Source organism: Antechinus flavipes, chromosome 3, assembly GCF_016432865.1.
Source record: "Antechinus flavipes isolate AdamAnt ecotype Samford, QLD, Australia chromosome 3, AdamAnt_v2, whole genome shotgun sequence".
Lineage (NCBI taxonomy): Eukaryota > Metazoa > Chordata > Mammalia > Dasyuromorphia > Dasyuridae > Antechinus > Antechinus flavipes.
The window spans coordinates 396,573,516-396,591,360 of NC_067400.1; the positions used below are offsets into that span (position 1 = coordinate 396,573,516).

At 35.5% G+C, this 17,845-nt stretch overlaps 1 protein-coding gene across 2 annotated transcripts in view; it reads left to right on the plus strand.

Annotated features, from left to right (window-relative positions):
- Positions 1–17,845, plus strand: part of OSGEPL1 (O-sialoglycoprotein endopeptidase like 1) — a 39,857-nt gene that overhangs the window by 7,906 nt on the left and 14,106 nt on the right. For both annotated transcript variants that reach the window (XM_051986027.1, XM_051986026.1), the window contains exons 2-7: positions 8,111–8,350; positions 10,509–10,896; positions 14,245–14,449; positions 14,554–14,702; positions 15,202–15,332; positions 17,047–17,118. In XM_051986027.1, the coding sequence (XP_051841987.1) occupies positions 8,130–8,350; positions 10,509–10,896; positions 14,245–14,449; positions 14,554–14,702; positions 15,202–15,332; positions 17,047–17,118 (1,166 nt within the window). In that variant the 5' untranslated portion in view covers positions 8,111–8,129. The remainder of the gene's footprint in view (positions 1–8,110; positions 8,351–10,508; positions 10,897–14,244; positions 14,450–14,553; positions 14,703–15,201; positions 15,333–17,046; positions 17,119–17,845) is intronic.

A 17,845-nucleotide genomic window follows, 5' to 3' on the forward strand; every position in this document is an offset into this window, starting at 1 on the left:
AAAGATGTTTGCTGCAGGCTTTTTTGTAGTGGCAAGAAACTGGAAATTGTAGATAGATGCCCATCAGTTGTAGATTGGCTGAATAAATTAGAGTATATGTATATTATGGAATATTATTGTTCTATAAGAAATAATCAGCAGGCTGATTTCAGAAAAGCCTAGAAAGATTTATATAAACTAATGCTGAGGGAAGTGAGCAAACCAGAGCATTATACACAGTAGCAACAAGATTATATGATAATCAGTTGTGATGGACTTGCACTCTTCTCAATGTGATGATTCAAGACAATCCCAATAGACTTGGGATGGAAAATGACGTCTCTACAACCAGAGAGAAAATTATGGAAATTGAATGTGGATTAAAGCACAGTATTTTTTTACCTGTTTGCTTCTTTGGTTTTTCTTTCTCATGTTCTCCCCCTTTCCGCCCTCCTCCCCCCTTTTTGGTCTGATTTTTTCTTGCAGAACATGACAAATATGAAAATATGTTTAAAAGAATTGTACATGATTAACATATAAAAGATTGCTTGCAGTGCTAATATTGGGCTTATCCTCAAAGAGATACTGAAGAAGGGAAAGGGACCTGTATGTGCCAAAATGTTTGTGGCAGCCCTGTTTGTAGTGGCTAGAAACTGGAAAATGAGTAAATTGTGGTATATGAATGTTATGGAATATTATTGTTCTGTAAGAAATGACCAGCAGGATGAATACAGAGAGGCTTGGAGAGACTTACATGAACTGATGCTAAGTGAAATGAGCAGAACCAGGAGATCATTATATACCTCAACAACGATATTGTATGAGGATGTATTCTGATGGAAGTGGATTTCTTTGACAAAGAGATCTAACTCAGTTTCAGTTGATCAATGATGGACAGAAGCAGCTACACCAAAAGAAAGAACACTGGGAAATGAATGTAAAATGTTTGCATTTTTGTCTTTATTCCTAGGTTATTTCTACCTTCTGAATCCAATTCTCCCTGTGCAACAAGAGAACTGTTCAGTTATGCACACATATATAGTATCTAGGATATGCTGTGATATATTTAACATGTATAGGACTGCTTGCCATCTGGGGGAGGGGGTGGAGGGAGAGAGGGGAAAAATTGGAACAGAAGTAAGTGTAAGGGATAATGTTGTAAAAAATTACCCTGGTATGGGTTTTGTCAATAAAAAGTTATAAAAAAAAAAAAAAAGATTGTTTGCTGCATCAGGGAAGGGAGATAGATAAGGGAGGGAAAAAGAAAAATTTAGAACACAAAATCTTACAAAAATAAATTTTGAAAAGTATCTTTATATGTATTTGAAAAAATGAAATACTATTGAGGAAAAAAAGAATAGCTTGTAAACAGGATAATGTCCTCCATTCTTTTCTACAATAGACTTCTATTAATATAAGGATAATCCCAAAGCCATTCATGCTGGCATCAGTGTGTAATAGAGTTTTATTTAGGTTAGGAAATAGTATGTGTTAGTTAATCAGATTTTTTTTTTTTAATATGGTCATTGGAGTTAAGTGACTTGTCCAGAATCACACAGCTGGTTAGTATTAAGTGTCTGAAGTCAGATTTGACATCAGGTCTTCCTGACTCCAGGCTGGTGTTCTACCTGCTTTACTGTATTTCTTGTACTATTAGTTTCCAAGAGATCCATTCTAGGTCAGTTTGCTATTTCTGAGCTTTATGGTCTGCTAAAGGTGCTTTCCAACAATATATTTACAATTGAGATCAATAATGAGCTCTGTATTAGTAGCATCATTTTTTACATTAAAGCAGTAATCTTGGGATCTCAAAAGTACTGTTGGTTCATGTTAATTTTTGGATGTGGCCAGATAAATGGTGTTCCTTTCTTTTGTACATGGATGTTGAACAGAGGCTTGAAAACAAGGTATTTGTCAATTGACAGCTTTAGACTAATCGTCTCCACCCATTCTCATATCTTGAATAATTTTGTGTACTTCTAACATCACCCTCCTCCCCAAATTAAATCACCTACCTTATCAATACCTCTAAGTAGTTTGTACCACCTTCCACCTTTTCCATGAGTCTGAAAAGGGAAAAGGACCCATGAATCTCTACTCTAGCACAATTGGATCTCTTTTGTCACTGTCACACTGTGTCCTATGATTCTAGGTAAAATGAGTCCACAGATGGTTGGGGCAGAGAATAATTTTTAGGGGCCAGGCTCTACCAGTATTTTCCAATATCAGCTCTGTGACCTTCAGCTGCTGGAAGACTAATGATAGCTGCCTTACAGTTATAATAGAATATTACCAGTCTTGTTTTGGTATATCCTTTTCATAGATACACAGGAACTTAATTTTACAGTGCTTTCAAGGCTATATTCATATTATTTTAACAACTGCAAGTGTAAAAAGCCTTTGCTCAAGGAGAGTGGGGAGAAGAATTAAGTCTTGCTTAGTCCCTTGAATGTAGTAGTTTGGTCAAAGTCTCTTACCTAGCACAAAAAAAAAACAAAAACAAAACAAAACAAAAAAAAACAAACTCTTTAGGGACATCTCTGTTTGGTCAAAGTCTCTTACCTAGCACAAAAAAAAAAAAAAAAACCTCTTTAGGGACATCTCTATGCCAACATCCAAGTGGATAGACTGGGAACTATGCTGCTTGCAATTACCTTATTAACTTCCCTTAAAAACAATGCGATTCACAAGGTTTCTAAGCATAATGCTTATTTACAAAGTGCTGGACACGGAGGTGACTCATCAAAGTTCATAGAGAATCAAGAAATTACAGACTATTCCCTTCTATAGAGCCATCCTCCCCATGCACTCTACATGGTCTTTTACTCCTAAAGCCTGAACAAGGAAGATGATGGGGTTGTTCCTCCAAGTCAGTGCTCTCCATACTTCATTATTCTTTCATGAGAAATTCTTCCCTGAGTCCTGTTCCCAATAATGTTCCTACTTCACTATCACTATATCTGATCTTAGTAGCATTTTTAAATCCATTTAATTCTACTGCATCTCCTTTATCAGTTTACAATCCCACTCTCCACAGTGACTCTTCCAACCTTTACACCTATCGCCTCCCCTTCAACTGAGAACTGTGCCTTGTTTTTTACAGAAATGTAAAATAGGCTCCAGGAAGAGGGGGAAATGTGAAACATAAACGGAAAGAAAAATTAAATTTAGTTCTGCCAATGAAGAAATTGCAACCATTTCTAGTCATATGAAAAGGTGCTCTACAATATTATCATTCAGAGAAATGCAAATTAAGACAACTCTGAGATACTACCACACACCTCTCAGATTGGTTAGAATGATAGGAAAAAATAATGAGGAATATTGGAGGAATGTGAGAAAACTGGGGCACTAATAGATTGTTGGTGGAGTTGTGAAGAGATTCAACCATTCTGGAGAGCAATTTGGAACTATGCCCAAAGGACTATCAAACTGTGCATACCTTTTGATCCAGGAGTGTTTCTACTGGGCTTATCTCCCAAAGAGATCATAAAGAAGGAAAAGAGACCCACATGTGCAAAAATGTTTGTGGCAGCCCTTTTTGTAGTGACAAGGAACTGGAAAATGAGTGGATGCCCATCAGTTGGAGAATAGCTGACTAAGTTAATGTATATGAATGTTATGGAATATTATTTTATAAGAAATGATATGCAGGATGATTCCAGAGAGACGTGGAGAGATTTATATGAACTAATGCTAAGTGAAGTCAGTAGAACAAGGAGATCATTGAGCATAGCAACAGCAAGATTATGAGATGATCAATTCTGATAGAAGTGTCCCTTTTCAACAATGAGGTGATTCAGGCCAGTTCCAGTGCTCTGTGATGAAGAAAGACATCTACACCCAGAGAGAGGACTGTAATGGGCTGAGGCTTGAGATGATGCACTGAGGTCCCAAGCACGTGAGGCTAAATAGTAATTGGACCATACTCTATTAATATATAAGCTTGGAGAAAGAATGGCGCCCGCCCACTCTTTGTGCAAGTCCTCATGTGTTGTATAGGAAATGACGATTTTGATGGGTGGAGGCAGTGGAGTGGAAAAGGAAGGGGAGGAGAGACTGTTTGCTTTTGCCATTGCGATGACCTTTCAGCTCAGATTCCCCCTCTGTTAGCTGGCTTCCTGTTGCAGCTGCCCATATTGCTATCGCAATCTTTCTTGCCTATATTTGCTATCGCAGTCCTTATTCACCTCTTCACTTCAATAAAGATTGAAGACTTTTCCCTTAACCTGAATTCCTGACTCCGGCTGATTTTAAATACACGGTCATTACAGAGGACTGTGGGAACTGAGTGTGGATCATAACATAGTATTTTCTTTTTGTTGTTGTCTGCTTGCATTTTTTTCTTTCTCATTTTTTAACATTTCCACATTTATCATATTACACAAGAAAAATCAGATCAAAAGGGGAAAAAATGAGCAAGTGAACAACAATAAAGAAGGTGAAAATACTATGTTGTGATCCATACTCAGCCCCATAGTCCTCTCTCTGATGCAGATGGCTCTCTCCATCACAAGTCTATTGGAATTGATTTGAATCATCTCATTGTTGAAAAGAGCAAAGTCCATCACAGTTATCACATAATCTTGTTATTGCTATGTACAGTGTTCTCTTGATTCTTTTCACCTCACTTAGTATCAGTTCATGTAAGTTTCTTCAGGCCTTTCTGAAATCATCCTGCTGATCATTTCTTATAGAACAATAATATTCCATAACATTCATATACCACAACTTATTCAGCCATTCTCCAACTGATGGGCATCCACTCAGTTTCCAATTTCTTGCCACTACAAAAAGGGCTGCTACAAATATTTTTGCACATGTGGATCTTTTTTTCTTCTTTTATGATCTCTTTGGGAAACAGACCCAGTAGAGATGCTGCTGGGTCAAAGGGTACACACTTTTTGATAGCTCTTTGGACATAATTCCAAGTTGCTCTCCAGAATGATTGGAACAGTTCACAACTCCACCAACAATGTATTCATGTCCCAGTTTTCTCACATCCCTTCCAATATTTATTATTATCTTTTCCTAACATCTTAGCCAATCTGAGAGTTGTCTCACTTCTTCTCAATCTCTCACTGTCTGCTGGCACATCCTCTGCTGCCTTCCTTGCCTACTATCAACTTATATCTTTTCTGACCTTGAAAAAGCCATCCATATTTAACACACATCCTCCAACATTCATCATTATTTTTTCCTGTCATCTTAGCCAATCTGATATATGTGTAGTGATATCTCAGAGTTGTCTTAATTTGCATTTCTCTGATCAATAGTGATTTGGAACACTCTTTCATATGAGTGGTAATAGTTTCAATTTCATTATCTGAAAATTGTCTGTTCATATCCTTTGACCATTATCAGTTGGAGAATGGCTTGATTTCTTATAAATTTGAGTCAGTTCTCTATATATTTTGGAAATGAGGCCTTTATCAGAATCTTTAACTGTGAAGATGTTTTCCCAGTTTGTTGCTTCCCTTCTAATCTTGTTTGCATTAGTTTTGTTTATACAAAGGCTTTTTAATTTGATATAATCAAAATTTTCTATTTTGTGATCAGTAATGGTCTCTACTTCATCTTTGGTCACAAATTTCTTTCTCCTCCACAAATCTGAGAGATAAACTATCCTATGTTCCTCTAATTTATTTATAATCTCATTCTTTATGCCTAGATCATGAACCCATTTTGATCTTACCTTGGTATATGGTGTTAAGTGTAGATCCATGCCTAATTGCTGCCTTACTAATTTCCAATTATCACAGCAGCTTTTATCAAATAATGAATTCTTATCCCAAAAGTTAGGATCTTTGGGTTTGTCAAACACTAGACTGCTATAATTGACTATTGACTAAAATTACCCATTTATGTGCTTTGTAAATTAATTAATTAATTAAAAAAAAACATCCATAATAGGTATCTCTACTTTTTCTCCTCTCACTCTCTTTTTAAACCCTTCTTATCTTATTTCACTGAAATTGCTCTCCAAAGTTATTGATTACCTCTTAGTTGCCAAATTCAGTGGGCTTTTCTCAGTCCTTATTCATCTTGACCCTTTTGCATCCTTTGACATAATCGATCATTCTTTCCTTCTTGGTGCTTTTTTCTCTGAGGTTTTCAGTATATCACTCTTCTCCCACTCATCCTTTAATTTTAGTGCCTTCCCTTTATTGTTTTCTACTTCTCCTGCTAGGACTTATGGACATGTGTAATTCCTCATGGTGATTCATATTGTTTGTTATATCATACTAGCCTGTTTTATATTCATATGTGTTAATTATTATATAATGTATAATATAAATTATTTTATATTATATATTATATTTATATGATCATAATATATTATAATATAATATTGATAATATTACAATTAATATAATATAATCAATATAAATATTACATGTTTATTTTAATTTATGATAAATATGTAATATGCATTATTATATAATATAAAATTAATGATATTGATATTAATAAATAATAAAATGGTAATATAATATTAATATTCCCCATGCTGATGGATTTATGTATACTTGTTTCAAGTAAAATAAAAAAAGCAGGAGGTATAGAGGGCCGCAGATAGTGGGGGAACTTGGGGTAAGGTATAAGACCCTTTACCCCAGAGGAAACCTGCTGACAATATCTGCTTTGGCTCCCCATTTCTTTTAGTTTTCACACCTTTTCCTAAGAAGTCAAGGAGGGCATGACGACCTGTGTTCTACTTGAAGCAAGGATAATTATAGCAGGGTGTTTATTCATTGTGATTGATGAGATAATGGTTCTCTAGTTTGCATATACTTAGTGTGATATGGTCATATGATGGTTCTACATTTGGCACATGCTCAGTGTGCTGTAGTAATCGTATTAAGATATTTAAAGGCTGAGAAGACTGAAGAGGAGCGTGTGCTGGAGCTAGATCTCAGACTCAGAGACTCAGACACAGACACAGAGAAGACTCAAGACTCCAGAATCCATTCTTGATCATCCTCGACCATATTCATGGTGGTTCTCCTGCCTTCATTACTTCTCCATTAAGACCTAAGCCCATCCAGAGATCCTCCAGAAAGCTAGTCTGGACATTACACATAACTTGTTTTCCAAATGTTTGGTTGCACGTTATCTTACCCACTAAATTGCTCTTTTAGGGCAGGGACTGTCTTTTGCCCTTTTTTGTACTTTCTCTCCCCTACCCCCCAGTTTAACACAGTGCCTTTCACATAGCAGGCACTTAATAATTATTGATTATTACTATCTTCAGTCCTGCTTTACTGTTCCCTGCTGTTAAGCTTTTTTTTTTTAGCAGATAGTGCTGATTACTTCAACCCTGTGGAGCTGCCTTTAATAATTAGTCTACAGAGCACTTATGTTAAAGAAGTGACTTCTTAGTGTCAGAATGCCTCTGGCTTCAAAGACTCAGCATTCTTTTGTTTTATACTTGATTCCTAAACATCCCTCCTCCCTCCTTCCATCCTTCCATATAGTCTCCTTCAGGAGCTCCTCTTCTTTAATTGCACATGTAAGACTTTTTTTGCTCTTCAGGTCAGCTCAGCCCCTTGTCTACTCTGACATCCCTCTTTAAAGCACTATACCTCCTGTTCATGTTAGTACTTCTCACAGAACTTTGGGGAATTCTAAGAGATCCTCTTCTTATTATTTATTTTTGTCTCGTCTTTTTCTCTGGCAGCAGGGCCAAGTTGTGTAAAGTACCTAGGCTACTTCTCCAAGATCCCCCAAAGGCTCAGCCTCTAGTTTCTAGGGCACATAGTTGTCACTTAGGAAGAGGAGAAATCCCTCACAAACAAATATACTGTGATACCTGAGGTTTTTTTTTTGATGTTAAGCATTTCATCATGAAGGGAATGGTTTGATGAGCCTTATTTATAAAATTACTATTATAAAATCCTGTATTCTGTTTGTATTCCTATTCCTCCTCAAATAGCTGAGTTCTATTTATGTGGTATTTTAAAAAATAAATTACTGCTAGTTTTTATGAGCTTTGCTATAATTTAAAACTGAAGAAGAATGCAAATAGCTTCCAAGCCTTTCATTATTGTATTAAACTTCTGAGTCTTATGCCTTGGCAATGCATAAAATTCACATCTTAAAACATGTTCTCCATATGGTTCTTTTCTAGGTGTATTTATAGATTCAACATGTTGACACTAAATAAGATATTGGGAGTTCCTTGTAGACTATCCAAATGGCAAATACATGGATTTTTAAAAAGTTTTACTTTTCATCCTGGAAAACAGTTACTTCATAAACTTGTATTAGGAATTGAAACCAGTTGTGATGACACAGCAGCTGCTGTGGTGGATGAAACTGGCAACATCCTAGGAGAAGCAATACATTCCCAAACTAAAGTTCACTTAAAGTAAGTAGCCATTATCATAATTGCTGTACTGCCAAAAAAGAAATTAATGAAACAAATCCTTTTGTATTTGTTATATGATTAATTTTTATTAGACTTTATAATTAAACATTTTTGCCTATATTGATGATAACATCTGAGCTTCCCAATAGTCCTGGGAAGTAGTGATAAGAAAGTTAAGATATAGAGAAATGAAGGGACTTGGCCAGTCAAGGCCACCCAATAAGTAGAAATAGGACTCAAGATCAGGTTTCTGACCCATGTCTAATACTCTTCAAAGCTAAGTTTTTCTTAACACTAGGTATTTATAATGACCCAGTTGGTCCCAAAGAGGGGATGAGAAAATAAATCTTCTTTGAGAACCCTTTCTCCACCTTTTAAAATTGTCATCATTTTTTTCAAGTCTACTTAGATCATCCTACCTTCTTTCTCCATTAAAAACTTCCTCCTTGAAGCCTTCCTTTTCTTTATAACAATGATTTTCCCATTCTCTGAGATCTTATGTTGTCCCTTATTATGTCCCTTAATCTTATACTGCCTTGCACTATTACAAAGTTAATCAGCAGAAAGCAAAAGGAACTTATTAAATGAAATAGTGAATAAGGAAGTTTACTACCCTGACTGGTCCTTCCATTGTTTGTAAGGTTTCTTATTTGCTAGTTTAATAGTATTTACAAATCTACTTTCTGGTCTCCTTCAAAAGAAGGAGAAAGCCAGAATCATTGATTTCAGGATCTGTTGGAATTATTCAGCTCCACTTTTGAGAACAAGTCAACAAGTATCAATAAACATTTACTATGTACTTAGTCCTAGGAATACAACAAAAAGATAATTCCTTCCCTCAAGGAACTTTCATTTTAACTGGGGAAGACAGTACATAAAAGTGAACTGAAACAGGAGGGATGTGTAGGGGCATGGTGGCAAAATCAGGAGATGGGGAACAGAGCTAGGAGAAAAATGTAAGGTGAAAGGCTCAGAAAATTTCTCAAAGTAGAGGTTCTGGAAGAGGGCCTTCAGAGAGTAAAAAAGCAATTGAGGTCTATTGTGTATGGGAAGATGTATATGTATGTGTTGGGTTTTTTTGTTGTTTGTTTTTTGTCTACTCCCCATTTAACTCTCCTGTTTCATTTGGATAACATATATTCCTTTATATTATCTATTCATGAGTTTCATCATACTAGATCTCAGTTATATCTCTGAGCTCAAATTTTCATTAAGATGTATTTCTTACTATTTTAATGACCTAGAAAAAATAACAATAAAATTCATCTGGAAGAACAAAAGGTTGAGAATTTCAAGGGAATTAATGAAAAAAAAATCAAATGAAGGTGGCTTAGCTGTACCTGATCTAAAACTATATTATAATGCAGCAGTCACCAAAACCATTTGGTATTGGCTAAGAAATAGATTAGTTGATCAGTGGAATAGGTTAGGTTCACAGGACAAAATAGTCAATAACTATACCAATCTAGTGTTTGACAAATCCAAAGATCCCAACTTTTGGGATAAACATTCATTATTTGACAAAAACTGCTGGGAAAACTGGAAATTGGTATGGCAGAAATTAGGCATGGACCTACACTTAACACCGTACACCAAAATAAGATCAAAATGGATCCATGATTTAGGCATAAAGAATGAGATTATAAATAAATTAGAGGAACATAGGTTAGTTTACCTCTCAGACTTGTGGAGGAGTAAGGCATTTGTCACCAAAGAAGAACTAGAGATCATTATTGATCACAAAATAGAAAATTTTGATTACATCAAATTACGATGTATTTATTTTTGCTTATTGGCTAAATTTAGATATCTGTGTGGACATTTTGAAACGTGAATTTTGCTAATAGCCCCCTGGATTTTGTTTCTTGTAAACTTCTAGGTGACTCAGTAACAGTTTTTTTTTCATTGAAGCTTATTAGATAAATATAGACAGCTTTCTCCCTCAGGTGTCATTTTTATTTTAAAGCCCTTTTGCAAGAAATCAAACAAATACACTTTTGTTGTCCACCTTTGGTGAGATTTTTTTAAAGCTATTTAGTTTGAAAAATATGCTTTTAAAATTATTCTTGTACTGGGAGAGAAGGGTTTGATGAATGCAGACTTCAGTTATGAAGTCTTATAATTTTATATAATAATCTCATGACCATTTTTCTCTCAGAACAGGTGGGATTATTCCTTCAGTAGCACAGCAGCTTCACAGAGAAAATATTGAAAAAATAGTGAAAGAAACTCTTTCTGCCAGTGGAATAACCCCAAATGAACTCTCAGCAATTGCAACTACTGTTAAACCAGGACTTGCTTTAAGCCTGGGAGTAGGCTTGGAGTATAGCACGCAACTGGTAAACCAGTACAAGAAGCCTTTCATTCCTATTCATCACATGGAAGCACATGCACTAACTATTAGAATAACTAATAAAGTAGATTTTCCTTTCTTAGTTCTCTTGGTCTCTGGTGGTCACTGTTTACTGGCCATAGTTCAAGGTGTTTCAGATTTTCTTCTACTCGGAAAATCATTAGATATAGCACCGGGTGACATGCTTGACAAGGTAAGAGTTAATTTAAGAATTCATGTCTTTTTGTTTGGGGGACAGCTAGGTGGTACAGTGGAGTATGCCAGGCTTTAAGTCAGGAAGACTAGAATTCAAATATAGATTCAAAGACATAATAGCTTTGTGACCATGGGCAAGACACTTAATATCTGTTTAGCTCAGTTTCCTCATCTGTATAATGGGGATAATGATAGCACATAACTCCCAGAGTCTTTGTGACTCTTTATAATAATTGTAAAGTGCTTAGGACAACTGCTGACATTTAGTAAAATCTATATAAATATTAGCTATTATTATTACTCTGTATGTATGTGTGTGTGTGTTTCCAGTGTAACATAAAGCAAGTATTTAATAAATGTGTGGCAGATGACCATAAGTGACCACTGAATTTCAGTAGCCATCAATTTCAGTTATGTAGAATAACTCCACTGTTGGCATTCAATTCAATATTTTTAGTAACCTTAATTAGGTAGACTAGTTCATAAAGACTTTATGAACAGTGCAATCAAATTGGAAATTAAGTATAGTATGGAATTTTGTAGCATGCTGAAATTTTTTTTAGTATGGTTTCTATAAATCTAAAATAGACATGTATTCATGTTTTTTATGTATCATAGTTTTAAAGAACTTATAAAATCTCTGAGATTGTATTTTGAGATGAATTTACTTGAAAATTTCATTTCAAAATTATCCTTAGTAGGCTTTATTCCTAAAGACTTCTTATTGGCGGTTGCAGAAACTTACTTCCTTCTGTCTGATTATTAAAGTAAATATCATAAATCATAGATTGAGAGGTGAAAGGAATTTCAGAGACCATGAACATCTACTACCTCCCATTTTGCAGGTGAAGAATCCAAAGCTCAGAGAGAAAGTGATTTGTGTAAGGTCACATAGATAAAAAATAGCAAACTTAGGAGTTGAACACAAGTTCTTTGAGTCCCCTGTTCCAGGCCCAAATCTTCACTCTCCTCAAAAAAAAAAAAAAAAAAAAAAAAAGCTTTCACTTAATCCTACTATCTATCCCTCATGCTCTCATTCCATAGCTCCTTTCTTCTATAGTCAAAGTTCTAGAAAAAAACTACTGGTATTTGTTACTTATAGTTCTTTCCACTTCAGTTCTTGGTCCTTTGCATTCTAGTTTCTCAAGTCACCGGCCAACAGAACTTATTAATGATCTCAACTGATAAATCCAGTAACCTTTTCTTAGTCCTTATCCTTGTTAACCTCTTCAGTTTTTTACAGTTGTTGACTATTGTTTTCTGCTGGTAACTTTTGATCATTACTAACTCCCATCTCCAGTCAATACTCCTAGAAAGGGAGCATTTATTGACTGCTCAGCTTCATATTTCTGTGCATCCCAAGACTCCTTCCTTGGCTGCCTCCTATCTATCAGGAGATTAAGCTTGAAGGAGAGACTGTCTCACTTTGTCAGCACTAGCATATTTTTGGTACAGAATAAGCATTTAATAAATACATCCATTATCTTTGATAAAGAGAAGATCTCAGTTCCAATTGATCAGTGATAGACAGAGGCAGCTACACCCAGAAAAGGAACACTGAGAAATGAGTGTAAACTGTTTGCATCTTTGTTTTTCTTCCCAGGTTATTTTTACCTTCTGAATCCAATTCTCCCTGTACAACAACAGAACTGTTTGGTTCTGCACACATATATTGTATGTAGGATATACTATAACATATTTAACATATATGAGACTGCCTGCTATCTAAGGTAGGGGTGGGAAGGGAGAAATTAGAACAGAAGTGAGTGCAAGGGATAATGTTGTAAAAAATTACCCAGGCATATGTTCTGTCAATAAAAAGTTATAAAAAATAAATAAATAAGTACATCCATGCTTAATTATTGTCTAACCATTCCTCCATCTTATTTGTTGGATTATTATTGATGTTCTGGCCTTAAAAATGGGAATCCATAAAGATTCTTTTCTAGACCCTGTTTAAAAAAATTTATATATATATATATACACACACACACACACACACACACACACACACACACACACACACACCTCTATCTTACTAAATTCTATGAGTAGTTTTGGTCTCATTGCTTTATAGATGTGGTGCAGTGACACAGGCCTTGATTATGGGGTCAGGGAAGTTCAAATCCTGCTTTTGATACTTACTACCTATGTGATCCTTGTACTATAGATGACTTCTCAAGACTTCCATCTAGATGATTCAGTACATGGAGTACTGAGTTCAAATCTAGATTCAGGAACTTATTTACTACCTCTGTCATCTTGGATAGGTCATTTGACCTCTCTAAGGTTTCCTCAATTGTAAAATAGGAATAATAATAGCACCTTCCTTCTAAGGTTGTTATGAGGATCCAATGAGATATTTGGATATCTCAAAATATCAAAAATCTGGTACAATAATAGGTGCTTAATTAAATGCTTATTTCCTTCCTTTCTTTCTTTTCCCTGCTCACTTTTGGATACAAAACAAACTCCTCAGCTAAACATCTAAAGCCATGTGTAGTCTGCTTCCATTGTTCCCTTTTGGATTTATTTCACTGTGTTCTCACCAAACACTTTCTTACTGTTCCAAGGTGAATATTTCATTCTGTCCCTTCTCTTTTTTTTCCAGGCTGTCCTTCATGCCTTAATGTACTTCTCCCTTATCTCACAGAGTCCTTTGTTTTATTCGAGGCTAAGCTAGGGTGACATCGTACCTTCCATGATGCCTATAATTATTTATATTTTCAAGTTGTCATGCATATACTCTTCTCTTTCTTTGTCATATCTTCCCAGGAAAAATGAATGTCTAGCATATATATATATATATGTCCAGGGCCAAGTATAATGCCTTGAACTGAACTGGGTACAATCTAATGACACAGTGTTGGATATGAAGTTGAGAAAATCTAAGTTCAGATCTATATCTGGCATAATTTAGCTAGCCCTGGATAAGACAGTTAACTTCTCTATGCCTGCTTACTTATATATAAAATAGAGATTAAAAATATCTATAGTACTAGCCTTACAGGGTTGTTGGAAGACTTGAATAAAATTGTGTGTGTGTGTGTGTGCATGTGTGCAATGTTTTGTAAAATTCAAATATAGAAGGAGGGCATTGAATATGAGGAATTTATTTTCTTTGTTTATTAGATACTGTAGCAACTCCTATCTATATAACAAGTCACCCACTACTATGAATTGTACTGTTAGTGGCTACTAGCTACAATCTTATTTTTAAAAGCATTATATTTTCATAATATAGTATTCACTAATAGAATTTGGGAGGGTCTTTTGCATTTAGCTTAAAAAAATGTGAGCCAGTTAAAATACTATCTTACAAAGCTTTTTTTTCCCCCTTTGCTAGGTAGCAAGAAGACTTTCTTTAATAAAGCACCCAGCATATTCCACCATGAGTGGTGGCAAGGCTATAGAACATTTAGCCAAACAAGGAAATAGATTACATTTTGATTTTCGACATCCCCTGCATTTCTGTAGAAATTGTGATTTTTCTTTTTCTGGACTTCAGACTACTGTTGACAGAATGATAACACAAAAGGAAAAAGAGGAAGGTATATATACACACACACATATATGTGTACATTTAACAAAGTTGAATATATAATAAACCATCATGAAATAAACATTTAAAAATCACTAAAACTTATTTTTGCAGGGATTGAGAAGGGAGAAATCTTGTCCTGTGCTGCTGATATTGCTGCTGCAGTACAGCACACAGTAGCTAGCCACATTGCTAAACGAACACATCGTGCTATTTTATTTTGCCAACAGAGAGGTGTTCTAACTCCTTCTAATGCAGTGTTGGTAGGTATTTTTAACTTTTTTTATAAACATTGTTGGTAACAACTTGTTTTGGTATATAACTAAGAACCAGATTCTCTTAGACATATGTGAAAAAAAAAATGGTATGTTGTTATTTATGTACATGGTAAGTACATGGTTATGTGAAGTGGAGGAGAAACAATAGCATATCCTGCCTGCAAGAACATTGCAGCCTTGTTGGGCTTTAATACAGGCTGAATAGCCTCCAGACAGCCTTAATTATTGTGAAATATTATGAAATATTCCAAGAATTGAAAGTGATTTAAGAAACTTTTCGAACAGTATAAAGAAAACTAAACCTATTTTCCTAACAAGGTATTGCTGCAAGTGATTGATAAGTATTTTTGATGTATATAATTGGATATGTAACATCATAACAGGGCATAGCACATGTAATACCTTCACATAAAACAGTTTGAAAAATGCTGATTCACATTTTTATTTTTATGAGGATTAATTTTAGTCTTTTAAATTGTTTCAGGTTGTATCCGGAGGTGTTGCAAGTAATTTATATATTCGAAAAACTTTGGAAATTGTAACAAAAGCAACAAATTGTATTTTATTATGTCCTCCTCTCAAACTTTGTACAGATAATGGAATTATGATTGCATGGTGAGCAAAACAATATATATTTTTATGGTAGCTTTAATTTTAGTTCTCTGGAAACGTTATGTCTAATAGTAAGCTGACAAGAGGGAATATTCTATAGTAGAGAAATTCTAAAATGATAGGTTTAGAATTAGAAGGAACATTATAGACCTGATGTTCTAATTCTACTTATATTACAGATGACATGGCCCTAATCCTTGCCAAGACAAATGCACTTACCAGAACAAGTGATTATCTCGCAATCTCTCCCTGCTTCCCTAGTGCCTATAAACACATCTATCTCCTCTCCTAATCTCTAATCTCCCCAATCTCAAAAAACTCACAATTGATCTTTCCATTCCTGCTGTTATCTCTTGTCTTCTGCTCTTTGTGACCAGAGTCTTAAAAATACTACCTATAGTAGGTGCTTCTATTTTTCATTCTCTCCCCTTTTCTTGACCATCTGACCTCATAATTCAAACAAAACTCCTCTCTCCAAAGTTCCCAAGGATCTCTTAGTTGTAGGATCTATTACCTACTCTCAGTCCTCATCCTTCCTGATCTCTGCAGTCTTTGCTATGTCAAACATCCTGCTCTCTTCTCTATGTTTTGAGACAACTCTCCTGGTTGTCTGAGGAATGAACTCATTCCTCAGTCTCCTGTGAGGAAACTTAATCCATGTCATGTCCACTTCCTGTCCCACACGGCTCTGAACTGGGTTCTCTTCCCTTCTCCCTTCATTTGGCAATTTCATCTGCTCCTATGTATTTAACTGTCATCTGATAATTCTCAAATCTACTTATCAGCCCTGATCTCTGAGCTTCAGATTTATGTCTCCAACTGGATAGCCAGTAAACATTTTAAGTACAACATGTCAAGAACTGTTTTCATTTTCCTTCCCCTAAAATTCCCCCCACCTTCCAAACTTCCATATCACTGTCCAGGGCATCATCTTCCCCCAGTCCCCCAAACTTGCAAGCTAGTTGTCATCTTCAGCTCTTCACCATCTGTCACTCTCAACTCCTGTTTGTCACACCTCCCCATATCAAACCTGGTTCCAAAGCCTGTTGGTTTCTCGAATCAGCATCTCTCAAACATACCGCTGTCCCCTTCTCTCCTCTGCATTGCTACCACTCAATGGTATTCTGTTGCAATCCACTCTTCATTTATAACCATCTCAGCAGATTCCTCAGCTTCCCTGGCTTCCTTCAAGTTCCAGCTAACATCCCTACTTCTACAGGAAACCTTTCCCCATCCCTTTTAATTCTTTAGCCTTCCCTCTATTGGTTATCTCTTATTTATTCTATATGTAGTTTGTAAATATTCATGCGTATATGCTCATTGCCTCCCCCATTAGAATGTAAATTTCTTGAGGGCAGAAACTATTTTTTACTTTTCTTTGTATCCCAAGAGCTTATTTCAGTGCCTGGTATATAGAAGGCATTATGCTTATTGAGTGAATCTGGAGAGATTAAACCACTTATAAGACAGTAAGAGACAGAGTCAGGATTCACACTCAGAAAAATCTGGATTCCAGTTCTATATTGGGCATAGATGAGTTTTAAGACCATGGATGAGTAAGTTAACTTCTTTGTGCCCCTGACAAAAACTGTAAGTTATAAACATCAGTGAAGGAAATTTCTGGACAAGCATTTTGCCCAGTGATGAATTCACATTTCTATAACACAATTCTTTCTTTAAATCTTTGAAATATTTTATTTCTACATATCTTCTTTAGGAATGGTATTGAGAAATTGTGTGCAGGACTGGGCATATTACACAACACAGAAGGCATTCGATATGAACCAAAGTAAGTGGCACAATTCCTATTTCTTCACGCTATCTTTTGAATGTCATTGCACTAATTTAAACTTCTTGTGATCTCAAGTTTTCATTGAAGTTCTATTAATAATTAATGTTACCTTAAGTATTCAGGAAAACAACACTTAATTCCTTTTGTTAGCTTCCAAATGAAGGTTGCACCCTTCTAAAAAGCATTTAAAACTATGACTGTCTAAGAAGTCATCATAAAAGTTGAAAGAGATTATGGGTTTTATGACAAGGATTATGACAGAGTTCATGTATTAGAGTCAGGGTAACAATTCTTGACTATTTAAAGATTTGTTAATGATAATATAATTTAGGCCTGTTGTGAACAGGTGGCCTTGATCGGCTGTAGCTGAAATGACTGTAACAACAAATAATTTAGTAGAGTCAGATATGCTGGCAGCCCAACCCGATAACTAAACGCCTTAGTCCAGTGGTATCCACCCAAGACAATACTTGGGCATGCTAAGCCATGGAAAGGGTTTAGAGTAAAAGTAATCCCAAGCTTAGGTTACTTTGAGCTTATTGTGCACATTCTGGGCAAGAGACTGTTCCTCAGGAAGTGTGTAGCAGTTTCAGGTACCACCACTGAGCAGAAATAGTCCTTCAGAACTGGTTTCACAAACAAGTTCTGTCTTCAGTAACTCATACTTCATCCCACCTGCTCTAAGCTATTGGACATTTTGAGTAGATGTCTGTCACACTTTTCC